At 41.6% G+C, this 17,769-nt stretch overlaps 1 protein-coding gene across 3 annotated transcripts in view; it reads right to left on the bottom strand.

Moving 5' to 3' along the window:
- KCNIP4 (potassium voltage-gated channel interacting protein 4) overlaps positions 1-17,769 on the bottom strand; it is a 475,310-nt gene that overhangs the window by 79,753 nt on the left and 377,788 nt on the right. For all 3 annotated transcript variants that reach the window (XM_045522689.2, XM_074349824.1, XM_045522688.2), the window contains exon 2: positions 16,677-16,801. In XM_045522689.2, coding sequence (XP_045378645.1) covers positions 16,677-16,801 — 125 coding nt within the window. The remainder of the gene's footprint in view (positions 1-16,676; positions 16,802-17,769) is intronic.

The raw sequence follows: 17,769 nt of genomic DNA, 5'->3' as shown, positions 1-17,769 counted from the left end.
TGCAGAAACTTAATATGTGTGAATTGTTGATTGAGGATTTCATGATTTGGTATGTGGTATGGACAAAGTGACTTAAAATTCCACAGGCAGTTTGGTGTAGTAGAAAGAACCTTGACTTGAGAGGCAGAAGACAAGGTCTGAAGGCAAAGAAGGCAGAGATTTCATTATTTCATTGGCTATTTCACTGATTATTTGACTTTGGTACAACCAACCATCACCTAGGTCAAGTCTTCAGTGTTTGTCTCTGCAAAATTTGGAGAAAGTGGGATAATTGTTCTCAAAGGTGTATTGACAGAGCTCTGACTATATAATTTACCTTCACCACAAAATCCAAAGTGTCGACATGGGACATTTTTGTTTGCATTGGACCTTTTGGGTAGAAGGGCTCAGGAACTCAGTGTCAGTACCTACCACGTTAACACCTCCATTACACATGCTTTCTTTTAGACCTCTCCCCAATATTGTGAGCAGATAACATTATCCCCATTGACAAATAAGAAAGATGAAGTTCGGGGAAGTAAATTACCCAGTAAGTGTCACAGCTGGGATTGGAATCCAGGATGAGATGGCTCTCAGTCCTTCACCTATGCACTGAAACACACATCCTCCCTCCATCTCCAGTATAGTGATGCTCAGAAGAGGGCAGTGCAGGACGCTGCCTGAGAGGCCACACTTCAACACCACCTTCATCCAACTCTAGCAGAGCGCGCTATGATCAGCTGAAGAATATTCTACTCACATAAAACTCTAATTAATTAGGAAAATCTGGCAATGAACTGCATGCTCCCATTCTGTTTTCAATAAATGTAATCTATCTAATAAATCAGTAGCACTTATTCGTGGTAATACAAAGTGTGATCAGTAACAGGCTTGCCTTCCATTAAGGAAGTAATATGGGGCTTCACGTGGCGCTCCAGGAGAAACCATGTCGGCATTATTAGCATTCGCTTCACTGCACAGATTACATGCTGCCTTGATTCCGCTGCTGACAAGCAGTAAATTGCTCAGTTATGTATGGTGGATTAAAATGTGTTTAATCTACTATTAGTTCCATGAAAACCTGTATTGCTCACCCTACTTCTCATCACCATGGGCAACAATAGGGGGACCTAAAATAATTACAGACCACAAGCTGTAAGAGTGAACCACAAAGAGACTAATCACATCTTTTCCTGCAATTTGTTTATTTCAAATAATGTTTAGTGAGTTTTTTTTTTCCCCATGAAGAGCTCTGTATTGGACCACATTTTTGGTAAAATGACCCAAAATGGTTTTTAACTGTAGGAGCTAGTGCTATTTACTTTCTTGGTGACAGGGCACTAAATTACTGCCTGGAATGTTTTATGTTCTTCCTTTCTCTAGATATTTCAACAAATATTCTTTATGATCACTGTTTTGGGACAAGAAAGGGCCTACTCTTTAGAAAGCTATGGAAAACTAAATACCTAGATAACTGCAGAAAGTTGAAGTGATATAACCAGGAACTATGCTGAGAGGTCCTAAAAAAAAAAAACCAAAATAGGAGAAAGCGTCATTGCCCATTTATGCAAAGCTACTGTGAAAAAAATTGCTGAATACTTTGCGTCTGAGAAGTTAAGAACTAAATGTGATGCCAAAAAGCAGTACCTCTTATGGCCGATATTTTTGAAAAAATAAGTTTTCTCTTTTCCTTAACGTGGAACCTATAATATATATTATATTGGTCATATTGTACATATTATACATTTGCATAAGAAACATGTATATTCCTTCAGAATTTTGTGAAGACTAATAGGTGATACATTAAAAATGAAAATAGAAATTTGTTTGCACATAGGCTTACCCCTACAGGGGTTTAAAATTCACACTGGAAAAAAATGGTTTTGCTTATTTCCTTGTTGACCTATTTGTGTGCTTAAAAAGTAAAGTCCCTTAGTTTGAATGATTTGTTGGTGATGTTTTAGCTCACTCTATACATTTCTGTTTTTCAGTCAAGGATCTTTGAACAATAGAAGGAAGGGGTTCAGAGGACAATGAGTTAATTTTCCAGAGCAGCATTATCTATTCTAGTAAAATGGTCTTGCCATGTTGCTCAGTGGGTTTTTTTTAAGGCACACTTTCTTTTATTATTTATAGATTATGTTGTTTAAAGTTTTCTGCATGGTGAGTAGCTGCTGCTATGACAAAATGACACTGACAAAAATTCAAAACTATGTCTGAGTCCTGGTTCTGTCACCAAATAGCTTGTGATTCTGGGTCATTCTTACCAATGTGCTGCCCCTTGTTTCCTCATTTCAGAAAATGTTAATATTTCTCTTGATGTGGCTTTGAAATGACATGACCTAACGCATGTGAAAGCATTTTAAGGTAATGTTTAATGCACACTGTCCATCAAGCTTTATTAACATATTAATAACACACCTCACTTGGTGGCACGACTCGCTTTTCTCCCTTTATGGTATTTCAATGATGATTCTCAAAAGCTTTATGGGTCATATTTGCCCCCTGACAATGCTCCAGCTTTGCCCTTACATTCCTGAAGTTTTCTATAACCTATTAACTCTGCTATATTTCTACCCATTCCTCTAACATGATATTTGGTATCATGTCAATTGGTCATTTATGTAAATTAATTTATATGGTGATTAACTTCCTCAGATTGGCTCAAATATTAACTCTTTTCTCAAAGTTGCCAGCCTTGCTTACACTGAGGTTAACACGCTCACAAATGGTGTTTTAAAATTATTTCTTAGGACTTTGCAGACAGATTTTTAGACTTGATATTTATTTTGTAATTAACTTGTAAAGTATTTGAAGACAGAGAATGGCTTCCTTAATCTTTGCATCTCCTTGTTCCAAATTTTATTGCAGGCACATAGAGCCAGGGAAGCACCCTTAAACTAGGTGTTTGGTGAAGGTAGAGTGTGTCCTGGGCAGGGCTACCGGCCCTGGGATCCAAGAACACCTGGACGATAGCTTGTAAGGGGATCCAGAAACTAGATCTCCATAGAGATTTCACCTGAAAGAGGAGAACAGAGCTCAGAACCTATGAGTGGAGGCCAGAGATAAGAGGGTTCTAAAGGGAAGAATTAGCCAGGAATTCCTTGAGGCTTAGATTTAGCTCTAGGGCCACTTGCAGAGTGCCCACAACCCTGCTCAAGGTTAAGGAGGGAGCTATCTGAGGTGTCTTGAACATATTAATTTATTCAAGCAACAAGTACCTATTTAAAACCTATGCTTTCCCAGGAAAAGTACTGGGTACTAGAATAAGTTGGTGACCCAACCATCAGTGGCCCTGCCTTCATTAATATCCCATCCTATAGGTATTCAGAAAACAAGTGAGTTAATTTATTATTACAGATGATGGTAAGTGCTGAGAAAGGAATAAACCAGGTGCAGTGGTAGAGTGCATTTGGGAGTAGCAATCTGACCTACATAGCCACGTGATGCACAGACATGTGATCAAGGAGGCAAGATTTGAGATGTTATCGGAAGCATCAGGAGGAACCACACATACCAAATAGTAGGGAAAGTGTGTCCCAGGAAACAATACGCGAAAAGGCTGTAACAGCAGAAAGAGCCAGAAGCTCTTTGCCACAAGTAATTATTTTTTTCAATGATGTAAAAAAAAAAAAAAGGAACTTGTAGACAAGACTTTGGGGAGGAGAGGAGAAGGCAGCCCCAAGGCAGGGTATGTTTTGAGCTCCAAACTCTCCCAGCCAAGCCGAGGTCCCACCTCCACATTCCCTCCTGCAGGGTCAGCATCTGGTCATTTCTCTGGAAAGAACTTGTGCTTAGGAAACTGAAAGGAGCCCAACATGACTACAACACAGAGAACGAGTGGTGTCTGACGTAGTTGTTGTTCAGTGAATACTGTGTCGACTCCTAACTGCGTCCCTGGACCTAACCAGGTGCTTCTTTCCAGCATGGTTTGGATGCTGAGGCCTTTATTCAATTCTGTGAGCTGCCCTAGATCCTTCCAAAGACTTTTTTTTAATTCTCCCATTAGCCAGGCTAGGGTTCTGTTGCTTACCATCTAAGAGCCCTAATGGAAACAGACACTCCTCTGTCCTTATCTTGCTTTCTGACTTGCCCGTTTAGCATCATTCAACACATTTCCTACTTCCTGGAGGATTATGGTCTTTAGGCTTATGTGGACCCATATTCTTGTGGCTTTATTCTCATATCTCTGTGCTTCTTTTCAGGGTCTTTTTTGCTGTCTCTGCCTCATTTCCTTTACTGATCTTCTAAATGTCAAAATTCCTCACATCCCAAGGCTGAATCCTCCTCCTTTTTCTCTTTTCAGTCATTCTCAGTGGTTAAGACCATGGATTCTGAAGCCAGTATATGTTGGTTCATATTCCAAACTTGTAACTTCCTAGCTGTGTGACCTTGAGAAGGTCACTTAACCATTCTGTGCTTCAATTTCTTCATTTAAAAAGCTTACTTAATAGGGCTGCTGAGAGAATTACCTCTAAAGTGTGTTGAACAGAGCTTATTTCACTATATGTACTCAATACATGTTATTTTTACTCTAATTTTTAGTAATCATCCATGTTCATGACCCTACATACCACTTATATGCTGATGACCCTTAAGTTTATATCTTAAGCCCAAAATACCCCTCTTAGCTCTGTAATCATATATCTAACTACCGTAATTTATGAAACTTCACAAGACTAGTACAGGGAACTATATTCATTTTCTTGTAATAAGCTAAAATGGAAAAGAATCTGAAAATATATGTGTATGTGTGTGTGTGTTTGTGTGTGTGTGTGTGTAATATGTGTATGTATGTGTATAACTGGATCACTTTGCTGTACACCTGAAACTAACATTGTAAATCAACACCTCAATAAAAAATAAAATTAAAAATAAAACAAAACAGAAAAATTTTATAAAACTAAATCTGAACTTCTGATCCCTGAATCTTAACACTTCACTCAACGTTTTTCCCCCTGCTTTTCTGTGAAAAGGCTTCCATATCTGTTTATTTGCTTAAGTCAGAAAACTTGGACTCATCTGTATTGTTTCTCTTCCTCTCCTGGTCACTTTCAATCCATCATCAAATTTGGTCATTTAAAAAATTTTCAAAATACAGATCAAATCATTTCATTCCTTTACATCTCAACTACCACAATTTTCAGTCCAATTTACCATCGCATTTTGGCCAGACTCCTGCAATATCTTCCTTACTGCTTTTCTCTTCTTCATTCTTCCTCCTTGACCAAACCCATTATCTGTCAAATAGTGTCTTAAAAACACAGGCCATGTCACTCCCCTACTTAAATTATCAATGGCTTCTTGCCACACTTTGAGCCAAATCGAGCTCACATGGCTCTGTGTGACCTGCTCCATGCTCCCTCCTGGAGGATGTCACCTTATAAATCTCTCTCACTCTCTCCCATTTCTTGGCTTGGGACTTTCACATTTGCTGTTTCTTCAGCTGGAAATAACTTTTTCCTTGCTTGTTTCATGAGTGCTTCTCTCTTTAGGTCTGGCATAAAATACCCAGACTTATTATGACAGGCTTTGCGTATCAGTTAGGGCTGGCCTACAGAGAAACAGAACTGTGTGTGTGTGTGTGTGTGTGTGTGTGTGTGTGTGTGTGTGTGTGCGTGAGAGAGAGAGAGAGAGAGAGAGAGAGAGAGAGAGAGAGAGGGAGAGAGGGAGAGAGAGAGGGAGAGAGATTGAGGATTTTAAGGAATTGGTTCATTGGATTGTGAGACTGGCAAGTCTAAAATCTGCAGGGGGTGCTGGTAGGCTGGAAACTCTGTTACAGTATTGAGGCACAATTCTTTCTTTTCAGGGAAACCTCAAAATTTGTTCTTAAGGCCTTCAATGGATTGGACGAGGCAAACCAGATTATCAAGGGTCATCTTCTTTACTTAAACTCAACTGACTGTAGATGTTAATCACACCTACAGAATAGGTTCACGGCCACATCTAGACTGGTGCTTGAATGAGCAACTGGGCACCATGGCCTAACCCCCGTCAACAGGTAAACTTCAACCATCACGACTTCTACTTCCTCTGTGCCCACATGGGCCTTGCTCACAGAGCTGTCCTTTCCTTTACTGAATGTACCACACTGTGCACTTAATTTTTTTCCCTTTCTTATTAATTATGTACTTTCTATGCCAAACTCTAGTATCTCTGAGTAGAGGACAGTTCTCTCAGATTCATAAATCTATATCCAAAATTAGCAAAGTTCCTGGCATATGACAAGCATTCAGTACATGATCGGTGCCCCGTACACGTTTGTGGGAAGAATTCACAACCAAGGGGAGCTTGACATGAGTGGTTTTGACTCAACCTCCTAACATTCTATGGGAGTTGGAATGTCATACATTAAGCATAACTCATTAGAATGTGCATAGAAAAGGAAATTACTGATTCTATCTCATTTTCTTTTTGACACATTTCTTTGTATTTCCCTCCAGTTAAATTATTCGGCACAGATTTAAGAGGATTTATAGTCTAACACAACTTAACTCAAATGTAGCATTGAAAAGACAAAGTTTTGGCAACTTATTTTATTTTAATGAAGATTTGACTGCCTGCCAGGGTCACGGGAATGACTGCCAGTTAGGCTCCTATTAATGAACACGCTGAAGCGGGGTTGTGACAAGATGGAAACGGATCTGACTTTATGGGACAGGTTCACTGCCAGCAGCTTGCGGTGACGGATGGTGCCCCAGATTTGTTGTTAGTTTCAGCCACAAAACATCCAAAGTTGCACAGCAGCCTCTTTAAGGAACATGTAGTGCATTTGAAAATGTATTTATTGGGCTCCCAGTGATCTATTTATGTGAACCAATTAGTTCTTCCACAAAGAATGAGGGGGAGTAATGCTGGTAAAGTTGATTCACACAGTGGTCTTACCGCCACCCTGTGCCTGGGTCCTGGAATGTAAAGACTGGGTTCCAAGTAAGCAATTTGTATCAACAAACCTTTAGATGAAGCAGCTTTTGACCTTGTTCTGTATTCATTTCTTACACAGTGCTAAGGGAAGTAGGAAGTCCCGAAGTATTCAGAAGACAGAGACATTAATATTATTATTTTTAAAAATCTTGATCCTTCAAGGGATATGTGAGTTTGAAGTCAGCAGACATATTGTTCTCAGACTAAAAAAAAAAAAAAAAAGTCTTAGGAGGATTAATTGAACTAACATAAGAAACCGATAGGATTCTCCAGAAAAATTCAGTAGCAGGAGGCTTTACTGACTTCTGCAGAGTGCTGGTTGTTGCCCTAACCCAGAGTCTCCTTCTGTGAACATACCCTGCTGTCCAGACTACATTTCCTCGCTTCCCCGGGCAGCTCATGTGACTAGTGAGCCCATGAGATGTAAGTGAGTGACACACGTAACTTCTGTGTTCTCTCTAAATTAAGACAAGCCGCCTGCCCCGCTCTATAGTTCTTTCACCTTCCCTCAGGACATGAGCGTGAGAGTGATCTGGTTTGCACAACGCGGATGGGGCCAGCAGCCCAGCCAGGGGACGTGGGCAACGGGCTGGAAGGAATCTGGATCCCTGAGTGTCCTGATGGAGCAAAACTGCTCCATCAGACTGGGCCAACCCACCTGTGATTTGAGAGAAAAATAAAATTTGATCTTACTTACAGGATTGTTGTGGATAAATGGATAAAAAAAAATCTAGAAGATTTTAGAAGCACTTCCGGGGAATTTTTGCTTTCTGTAAGGATTGCTTTTATGTAAGTTGTTTTTTAAATCCACCTACATCTCTAGGTTGCATTTTATGTTTAAAACATCACCAACTATGTTACTGCTTTTGATTTTCACAAAATCTCAGTAAGGAAATCATTACGAGAAATACTATGTCAGTTTCTCCAAGAATTCAAAAGGCAGAGTAAAATAAAACCAAAATAAAGTGCGCTATTTCCCAGTGTGTCTTTGGGGAAGGGTGTGGGCAAAGACAATTTAAGAAAGCGCTTCTAGACAGTAACATGAGTCAGAGGAACAGGATGACAATGGTGCTAATGATAATAATGGTGATGGAAGAATAATAACAGCTACACTCGGAGCGCTATCATGAGATGGGTTCTGAGCTCTGTGCTTCACATTCATTATCTTTGCAAAGCATCCGTGAGATGCTGTGTCTCCAACTTTGCAGATGACATAAGTGAAGCTCCTGTATCTTGCCAAGTGGTAAACAGAACATTTTACTCCAGAATAGGTACAGGTTTGTGTAGAGATGAGTTACCACTGCAGGAGTGAGACTCCTGTCCTTGGAAAGGTCTGCTTGCAAGGTGGGCCCTTGACTGATCTACTAGTCTACTAGGGAGGTTGTAACAAAATGCCACAGACTGGGTGGTTTAAACAATGGAAATTTATTTTCTTACAGGTCTGGAGGCTGGCCGTCTAGGAGCCAGGGCTGGTTCCTCCTGGGGCCTCTCCCCTTGGTTTGCAGCTTTGGCTGCCTTCTCACTTCATCCTCACAAGGCCTCTCCTCTGTGCACACACATCCCTGGTGTCCCTCCTTCTTCTTATAAGGACTCTACTCCTGTTGGATTGGACCTCCCCTTTCTGACCCCACTGAACCTCCTGGAGGTCTGAATTTTGGTCCGTGCTAGACAGAGGGTGCCTACAAGACTAGCCCCAATAAAAGCTGAGTGCCTAACGATCTTCCTTAGTAGACAACGTTTCTGCTGGGGAAACTGAACATATCCTGCGTGACTCCACTAGGAAAGGACTCGTAAGTTTGCATCTGGCGTCCTCCAAGCGTGGCCCCGTGCACCCTTTCCCTTTGCTGATTTTGCCGTGTACCCTTCTGCTGTAATAGATCAGAGCTGTGAATATGACTACACACGGTGTCCTGTGAGTCTTGCTAGCAAATCACCTGGGGAGTGACGTGGGACTTCCGACATAACTTTCCTCCTTGCCATTCTCTAGTTTGGTGGAGCAAAGAAGAATGTCCAGCCTGTCCTGGAGTAGCAACAGCCCTTATGCCCACATCCATTGTTCAGAACTCAGTGTGACAGCCCTGTGTGGCTTCAGGAGAGGCTGAGAGAATAGCCTTCCTATATACTTAAGAATAAAATAAAATTCAGTTTCCTCCAAATTTGTTGCATTTAGATAATTCATATGAAGAATTTATTACACTCATTGAGAAAAAAACAAACAGGTTTAATAGGCAAAGCTGAGTTAAATATCCTGCATACACATTTTACTTAAAGAAAGTAAAATTTATTTTAAAATTTAGGCACTATAGAGATGATGCAGGATGACTTTTATCTGTGATCAGGATCTAGTACTTTAATTCCAAAATCAAGTACGGAGAGCGATACAATGAGCCAGACACCCGGAGTTAGGAGTGGGGGATGTCAAGGTGAATGAGGCCCAGGACATGGTTTTTAGGGAGCTCATAAATTCAACAGAAATGAGGGTCTTCAGGCCACTTTTCTTTCTTTTTTTTTTTTTTTCCCCTTGAGGGTTTTGTTTTGTTTTGTTTTGTTTGTTTGTTTGTTTGTTTGTTTGTTTTTGGTAGAGGGAGAGGAGGAGTGATGGCTAGTGGTGTGGGGAAGAGTTAGCCCTTCAAGGGTAAATCCCTCTTGGAATAAGGGTGGAGTAGAGGGCAGGGTTTACACCCCTGCCTTCCCTAGTGGGATTCCCAAGCAAACAAAGAGGATGCCGAGAGTTGGTGTGTCATCCCATCAGACCAAAGTGTCCCAAAATAGGGACTTCTGGACCAACATGGGTATAATAGTTATTGCAAAATAGAATTAAACATTCATGATTAATTGCTCACTGTTAACTAAAAATACTTAATCTGTAGGATATGTGTCAAAAGAATCTCCCCCTGCCCCTGCCACATACATATGAATACATGCCTGTAAAAATACCTATGAGAATAAAGAAGAAAGTTAAAAGTGGTTACCTCCAGCGAGGTGGAATGGGGAGTTGATTGTAGATATGACACTTACATATCTCGATTTATACCCCCAGTATTACTTCAAATGTTTAGCATCGTACTTAGTTTGAAATAAATAAGAAATAGATAAACCAAGAAGCATCCGATTGCCACAGAATACATGTAGCATAAATTCATGCTTAAGGCAATATAGCTCAAGATGGCATCACGGGTCTTCCTAATGCATTTTAGTTACCTTTGCACTTAGAAGAATGGGAGGAGAAAACCAAAGGGCAGTCACGTCTGTTTTCACACCCTGAATGAAAGGGATTGTGCAAAGCGTTTCTCATCATCTTCTCATCCACACCAGTAGTAATATCTGAATCTTCAAAAGAGAATATGATGTCCTGCAAGGCTAAACTACCTGCTCAAGGTACAAGAATGGCATTTGAGAGGTCTGAGCCCAGGAGAGCACCTGCGATTTCCCAGAACTTAGGAGTCAGAAGGGCAGCCATGTTTATCTGCTTAGACCTGTAGACAACCTTCTCTTCAGAGAGTCCTGCTTCTTGGAAATCTGACAGAGAACTCTGCTAGGGCATAGGAAATAACATTTTAACTCCGTTCTTATACCTTGATTCTAAAGTACATGAGTAATACTTCGCACTTAAGGAAGATCTTTTATCTGAGTCTTTCAAGAGTGGAACAAAACCAATTATTACCCACCTCCCTTCATGGTTGGAAAGGAAGATCTTAATCCCTAATTTGCTGACAGGGAAACAGAAGCTGCCTGGGGTGAAGTGATTTACTGAAGGTCACACAATCAGTCTATAAAAGCCTCAAGAGTAACTCGGAAGGCTCATGACAAAAGAGAAATTGCCTTCTACAATTAGCAGCTTATTTCTCGATCCTAACCACCTTATCCACTCTTTCCCATGCATGTGCTAAACTCCCCTCCTCTCCCTCCCCACCGTAAGTGAGATTTAGAGCTTTCTATGTACACGTGTTTTGTCAAAAATGTAGATCCCTATAATTTCAACCTCAGTTCCCTTCGTCTATTTTTAAAGTATAGAAGTTCTCAAGCACTTTGAGTAGGATAGAGAAGCCTTATCAAAGAACTCTCATCTCAGGCTGATTCCTTTGGCCATAACATCAAATCTCTTGCAGAAATCAAGGAAAAGGTTGGTGCCACTTTTGGTAAAATCCCTAAGGAGATGTCTGGATTGCAGGCACAGCCCTAAGGGTGGGATCATGTGCTTGAAATATGACTTCAGACCAAATTTAGCAGCTTTACTCCATAGAGGTGGCTGCCTCCTCACGAACAGCCGCTGTGATGGACACCTGTGGTGATGCCCAGTACCTCACACCCTTCTTAATCCCTTTGCCTTGAGTGCGGGGATGAGCAAGTGAAAGAATAAGAAACTAACTAATGAAATGACTTCCCTGATGCTAAAGCTGTTTGCTGATTCATTCTGACTCAAAATGTTTACAACTTGTTTTTCTCTTTTCTCTGACAAACCCCCATCACTGCTTCACCTGCTCAACTGCTTTTGTGCTAAACAGCCCCCAACCTTCCCATTACACTCCTCACTCCCTATACATTCTTTATCCAGAACAGCTTATCTTTTAACCCAGAAGCTGGGCTCCGGGAAGGTGGTCATGGGCTGATAGCTTCAGAAGAATGAACAGACCCTCCAGAGTTTCTCTGGGATGCCAGGTGGATTCACAAAGATTAAGAAGAAAACAGCACCCCTGAAAATGCCCTGATTGCTGTCGCCTTTTTGTTCTATCCCATTTTTCTATAAAATCTCTAGACTCCAACCCCAAGATGGATTCACAGCCCCTAAGGCATTCGCCTGTGTGACTCCCCTTTGCCTGGCAAAGCAATAAAGCTGTTCTTTTCTAATTCTCCCCAAACTCTGCCTCCAAGTCGCAATTCAATTATTAGGGTACAGAGGTCAGTTCTTCAGCAACACAAGGGTGATGGGAGGTGTTAGACACATGATTAAGTTACACTATGTAAGTCTCTGTTCTGCAGAGTAGAGACACCCTCTCTTGCTGACTTTGCAAGAAGTGAGCTTCCATGTTAAGAGTCTGTAAGAAGGCCATTGGTAAGGGACAATGGGCAGCCTCTGGGAGATGAGTGGCCCCAGGTTGACAGCTAGCAAATGAATGGGGATCTCAGAAATATAACCACAAGGAAATGAAGTCTGCCAACACCCCCTTGAGCTTGGAAGAGGACCCCAGAATCCAGAAAGAAACGCAGCCTAACCAATCCCTGGATTGTAGCCTTACGAGGCCCCATGCAGAGGACCCATTTAAGTCATTTCTGGACTCCTGAGCTTCCAAACTGTGAGATAATGAATGTGCGTGCTTTTTTTACATCATTAAATATGTGGTAATTTGCTACATCCAAAAGAAAACTAATACAAGCATCTTGCATTTTTAGGTAAAAAAGAATGTTAACACTTAACATTTTCGGGGAAGAATGACATTAACAAGTAATAAAGTCATATCTTAAAGATGTATTTGAATCCAAAGGATATTCTGACCTATTGTAATTCAAAATAGTGAAAGAAAAGGAGACAGGGAAAGATTTGGGACTGGAAGCAGCCAGGTGTCCAAAACATACTAGGTCTAACTCTTCCAACTATCTTTCATCCTGTGCCTTAAAAAATGGGAAGAATATGCTGTAAATTATTAATTGATGAGAGGAAATATCACAGAGGAATGTCCATATAAAAACTTAACATCCCAGTAGAGCAGTCATTATCACCTAACACTGACTGAAGTTACGCCGGATTTTGAAAGAGAGCAGCAAAGCAGATTTATGAATCATCTGTATAGACACTCGGCCGACCTTCTAGGTCCGTGTTTTTCAAAATGACCTTCTGTTAGTGGTCTATTAAAATGAGAATTTTTAAAATTAAGAAGTTTAAAAAAAAAGATCATTAAGCATCATCACCGATTTAACTGAATCAGAACCATCACAGGTAAGACCTGGGCTGCCCATCTGCACACACATCCCACTCACTGAGGATTTCCTAAGTTTCCAGTGTAGCCAGATGAACTATTGATACTTGACATTTTAGGGCTCATCACAAGCAGGTCGATTCTGTTTGTTATGGAAGCGCCTTTATGGCTGGGATTTTACGCATCTAGTTCAGTGGCTCTCAATCTTGGCTGTACACAGTAATTTCTGGAGGGCTTTATAAATCCTGATGCTCAAGCCTCTTCTGGGAGCAGTGACATCAGAACGGTCAAGCATGGTGCCCAGCTATTCGTAGTTTTTAAAGCTCCCCAGATGACTGTAACATGAGACTGCCGATGTGTAGCTAGTATCTTGCATCTTTCTGCATCTTTTTTAATACATAGTTATGTGGCTCAAAACCCGAAACACTGCTGGGAGGAACAGAATAGGCCAACCACGACCACTGCACTTGGATGGAACCCAAGCTGAGGCTGATTATGTAGGACCACACTAATAATAACTCTTTTTTGTTGAACTTCGTGTTTATTGCCTCCATTTATTTAAACAAAAACAGAAACAGAACAAAATAAAGACAAAACCCATGCAATGTAGTCATCATCATCCCAATTTGTAGAGATAAGGATGCACAGGCCACGGAATCTGCCTAAACGAGTAAGATTTGGGGTCTGAGGGACACCAGTGTTTGCGGTGTCTGCGCTCTGTCGGTGATTCTCAGAGCGTGGTTCCCAGCCAGGCAGCACCAGCGTCACGGGAACAGATGAGCAGGTGAATTCTCCACCCTAACTGCAGACCTACTAAATCATAATCTTTCAGGTTGGGACCCAGCAATCCATCTGCTTCAACAAGCCCTTCGGGTGGTTCGGGGGCGCAGTAAAGGCCGAGGAACACAGTGTTACATTCTCCATTTCTATCAGCTGCCTACGTTTGAAAACTCAGTCAGCGTGTGGTAAGTGAAATAAAGATGTGGGGATGACTCAGTGGGTGAGACAGGGCGAGCGGCTGAGAAACCCTCTCTCCCCTTCTTCCTTTTCTCCCATTTCCCGTTTATATTAACAGTCTATGTGGGAGAAATGTTGTCAGAGACATAACACTGGAAAAAGACTGGGCGGCTCCGGGAAGCTTTACTTGAAGGGGTGCCTTGCCAAGTTCAACTAATTTCACGTAAGTGTGACTTTCTTGTAAGATGTTGATGAATAGTTTATCCATTTAATCAAAATATGGAGAGTTTTAAAAGGTTTCATTAAAGATGAATATCTCAATTGGTTGCCTGAAAATGATTTTTTGATCTTAAGGGCTTGAGATAATTGGTGTTCAGGAAACCAAGGGTGGTTGGTTTGCTTTCTTCGATGCTAAGCGGGTTCAGATTGCTGTCATCCTGTAAAATAAGGGCACTGCTGCCCTGCTCTAGGGCCTTTCTTGCTATATTTTAGGGCATATTTATTAGAGTGGTACATTGACTACAGGAAAATCAATAAAAATTAAAGGGCCACTCTTGTTTTATTTATCAGAGACATTGATTAATATTTTCTGAGCAAACTGTAAAGTCATTTCATTTAAAGAAGTATATAAAATATGCTTTGGGCACATTCGGTTCTGATGGAAATTTATCTCATGGGATGGGGTAGAATAACAATGCAGAGAGAAGAGAAAAAAATAGGGAAAGGAAGGCAGGGGAAGAAGCGAAAGACTAGAACTGACAAGGAGAAGAGACAAAGGAAGTAAAGGAAGAGGGAGAGGATGGAGGAACGAAGAAATAGACAAGAGGTCAAAAGGGTGGGAAAGGGGTTGGGAAAAGAGAGGGAAAACAAGCAAAGGAAGAAAAGAGGACAAGTAGGAAAAGGGGAAAAAAAAATCAAACAAAGCCATGAATGCAGATTTTGGAGCCTGGGCAATTTGTCACGAAGTGCTGCTTGTGGAAGACAGGCTGCAGAGATGCTGGCCCCGAGGGTTAAGGATGGTGGTGATCATTACTCCAGTTTGCAACAAATGGCATGAAAGGCAGCTGGACCCCAAGTGGAGAGACCTACAGTGAAGGCAGTGGAGGGACAATATAGCAACAGCGGAGGAGCGCAGGGATGCTAAGAGGTTGGTTAAGTTCTTCGTTCGACAGCTGTTTTGTATCTGATGCGTAATCCAGTGTTACACAGGAAAAGGTCTGCTTATTACAAGATCTCTGAACCAGAGCAAGGAAGTTTGGGTGTTCCCAGGAATGCGCTGGAAGTTCTCTTCCATGATGAGCCTTCTCCTAGCACTTACTTTCAGCCAAAACTTGGTCTTTTTCACCTCTTCTCCCTTCCCGTCCTCACTGCTCAGTGGTTTGCTGCTGTTGGTGGTCAGGGCAGCTACTTCACTGTAAGTGCTTCCCCCTCTGCAGCCTGCAAACTGCTGCACCTATGGCTTAACTAATAATTTTCTGGCCTAATATTCAAAGCCCCTTTCTCTTTATTCTTGTTTATTTGTGTTATCTTGGTTGATGACACATCACGATGTATGATGCGAGATGGTAAGCACCCATCTCCCTTATATCGCCTCCCTCCCCATCCAGTCCACCCCTACAAAGGCCTGGGTGTCAGCAGAGGACCAGGCTTCAGAGGAGCAATGGAAGGAAAAATTTTGGAAGCCCAGGTAAGGGGAGTGGTGAGGAGCAGAGATGGGATAGAGAGAGGCCCCATGGAGTCAGAGAGATGGTGGAAGTTTTTGTGCAGTATGCATGCCAGAACCCTATAAAAAATATTCTGAAAAGGCAACTAGAGTTACAATTCTCTGAGTAAAGTTTTTTTGTGGATACCAAAAGATGAGTTTCTCATCTGCATGAGGTTGGACAGAGGTAGCAACCAAGGTGGACAGATTTGAAGAGGCTGGAGTCAGCAGAAATCTTTGGACACCATAGACTTCTACAGGCCATGGAATTGGGGCTGGAAGGAGGGGGATCTGAGGAGGAATCAAAGCAATTTCATTTGGCTCTCAAGGACTACCTATAGTATATGTAACCATGGTTTACATATATGTAAGAATACAATACCTCTGGGGATGTGTATGCCATTTAAAATATGACTATTTAATACTTTCAAGGATAAATTACTTTTAAATAAATTCATGACAGTAAGCATTTTCTCCCCATTTGGACTGTAAGCTCCAGCAGAAGCTTATCTTCTCCAGCTTTTGAATGCCCTGTAGTACATAGCTTAATACTGAGCACACACCAAGGAGTCAATAAGAGTGTGTGCCTGGTGGTGCCCAGCCCACCCCTTGTCCCCCACCGTCACCCTCTGGTGTGCAAGGACTATCACTCCTTTTGAAGGTGATCCACTTGGGAAGGTGCATGATAGGTGCACCTGGATCACAGAGAATGGAGAGCAGGGACTGCCTACGGACCTGTCACTCAGAGCCAGTGGTGACATGGTTTTTCATTAACTATCAAACTTCCATAAATTGGACTTTTCTCCAATGATCAGAATGGAGTCCCTTGATGGGCCCCGATCTATAGCCAAGACTCAAGTCAAGCACCAGACTACAGTTCACAGAGGAAGAGACAATAGGAGCTTATTGGAATGACGTCAATGTAGCTGAAAAAGAAAAAGAATTCCCACTAGGAACTGAGTAAACCTTCCTTCTGTCCCCATCATTACTTAGCGCACGCCTACACTGTATGAGCAACGGTGCGCCCAAGTGAATCGAAGTCCAAGTGGATATCGACACTGCTCCCATCTAGGGAAGAGGGGTGCGAAGGGGACTCATGCTGAGGCTCTCACGGAACTGCACTGTTTCCCTTTTCCCCCTCACTTCTCAGTGCTCCTCTGAGAACTGTGTGAAGGTAAAATCAAAAAGAAAGTTCTTACATTCTTAAATCCTCTGTAAAGAATCTGGAGCTCCTTCTTGGTGAATTTGCTCTGGGCTTCCAGCAGCTCGAGAGCCTCGGGCCGATGCCTGACGGTGGCCATCTCCAGTTCATCTTCCACGCTGTCTGCGGAGGGAAGGCAAAGTCTTAAGGACAGTCACCACTCACCAATCCAGATACACAGTAACACAGAAAACGGAAGGGAATGTTTACTGAAGGCCTGTGCTTTCTCCAGAGGAAGGATTCTCACACTGCCAATAACAGTCTTTACATTTCCCAGAGTTTACAGTATTAAGCTAATTCTACATAATATTTTTTCATATGCTCTAGTCTTAGACATTAACCATATGAACATTTTACAGTACAGTTTGAAAGCATAAAAATCATGAACAATCTTAAAACCTCAAATGTGTGTATGTATAAAGGACTAGTTATAAAAGTGGAATTTTAGTTTAATTGTGATCAGTATCACTCTTGTATCACGCACCTATGAGATAGGACTCCTCTAATACACTCTAGAGATTCCACTGAAATCAAATCTTTCACCTGGAGCTACAAATAAAGCAATCACACCAGGTGCTGAAATGCCTGAAGTCATCGGCTGCCCGTTCGGCATAAATCCAGGCTTCAGGGGTGCACATCGCATGGACTGGGGCCTGAAGGGACTTCCGGATAGAACCTATTTTGCAGGTAAGGGAATCCACAACTACGGATAAATGCTAAAATATTGTACTTGCTTTGTGAATTATATTTATGCTATAATTTCTCAAAGATGCTCTATGCAAAAAAAATAAAAATAAAAAAGAATTTTGTGTCCATGTAAATTTGAGAAATACTGAGAGTTCAATGTAGTTTGGGAGCAAAACACTGGAATATAAAGGTTTTGACAGGATTTGCAACAAAGAATTCTGTCCAACCTAACTGGCCCCAAAGGAGATTTGTCCACAGAACCCTTTCTCCCCAGAAGTAACATCAGGTAACATCTTCATATATGCCCCAGGGCCCTGCAGAATGCAGCTTGGGATGTATTGGGATATATGAGGTTCTGGGTGCCCAGATCTCAAAGAACAGCATCCTTAAGCTGCTTTTGTAAT

The sequence above is a fragment of the Camelus bactrianus genome, chromosome 2 (genome assembly GCF_048773025.1).
Source record: "Camelus bactrianus isolate YW-2024 breed Bactrian camel chromosome 2, ASM4877302v1, whole genome shotgun sequence".
Classification (NCBI taxonomy): Eukaryota; Metazoa; Chordata; class Mammalia; order Artiodactyla; family Camelidae; genus Camelus; species Camelus bactrianus.
This window is presented reverse-complemented; position numbering and strand designations above follow the sequence as displayed.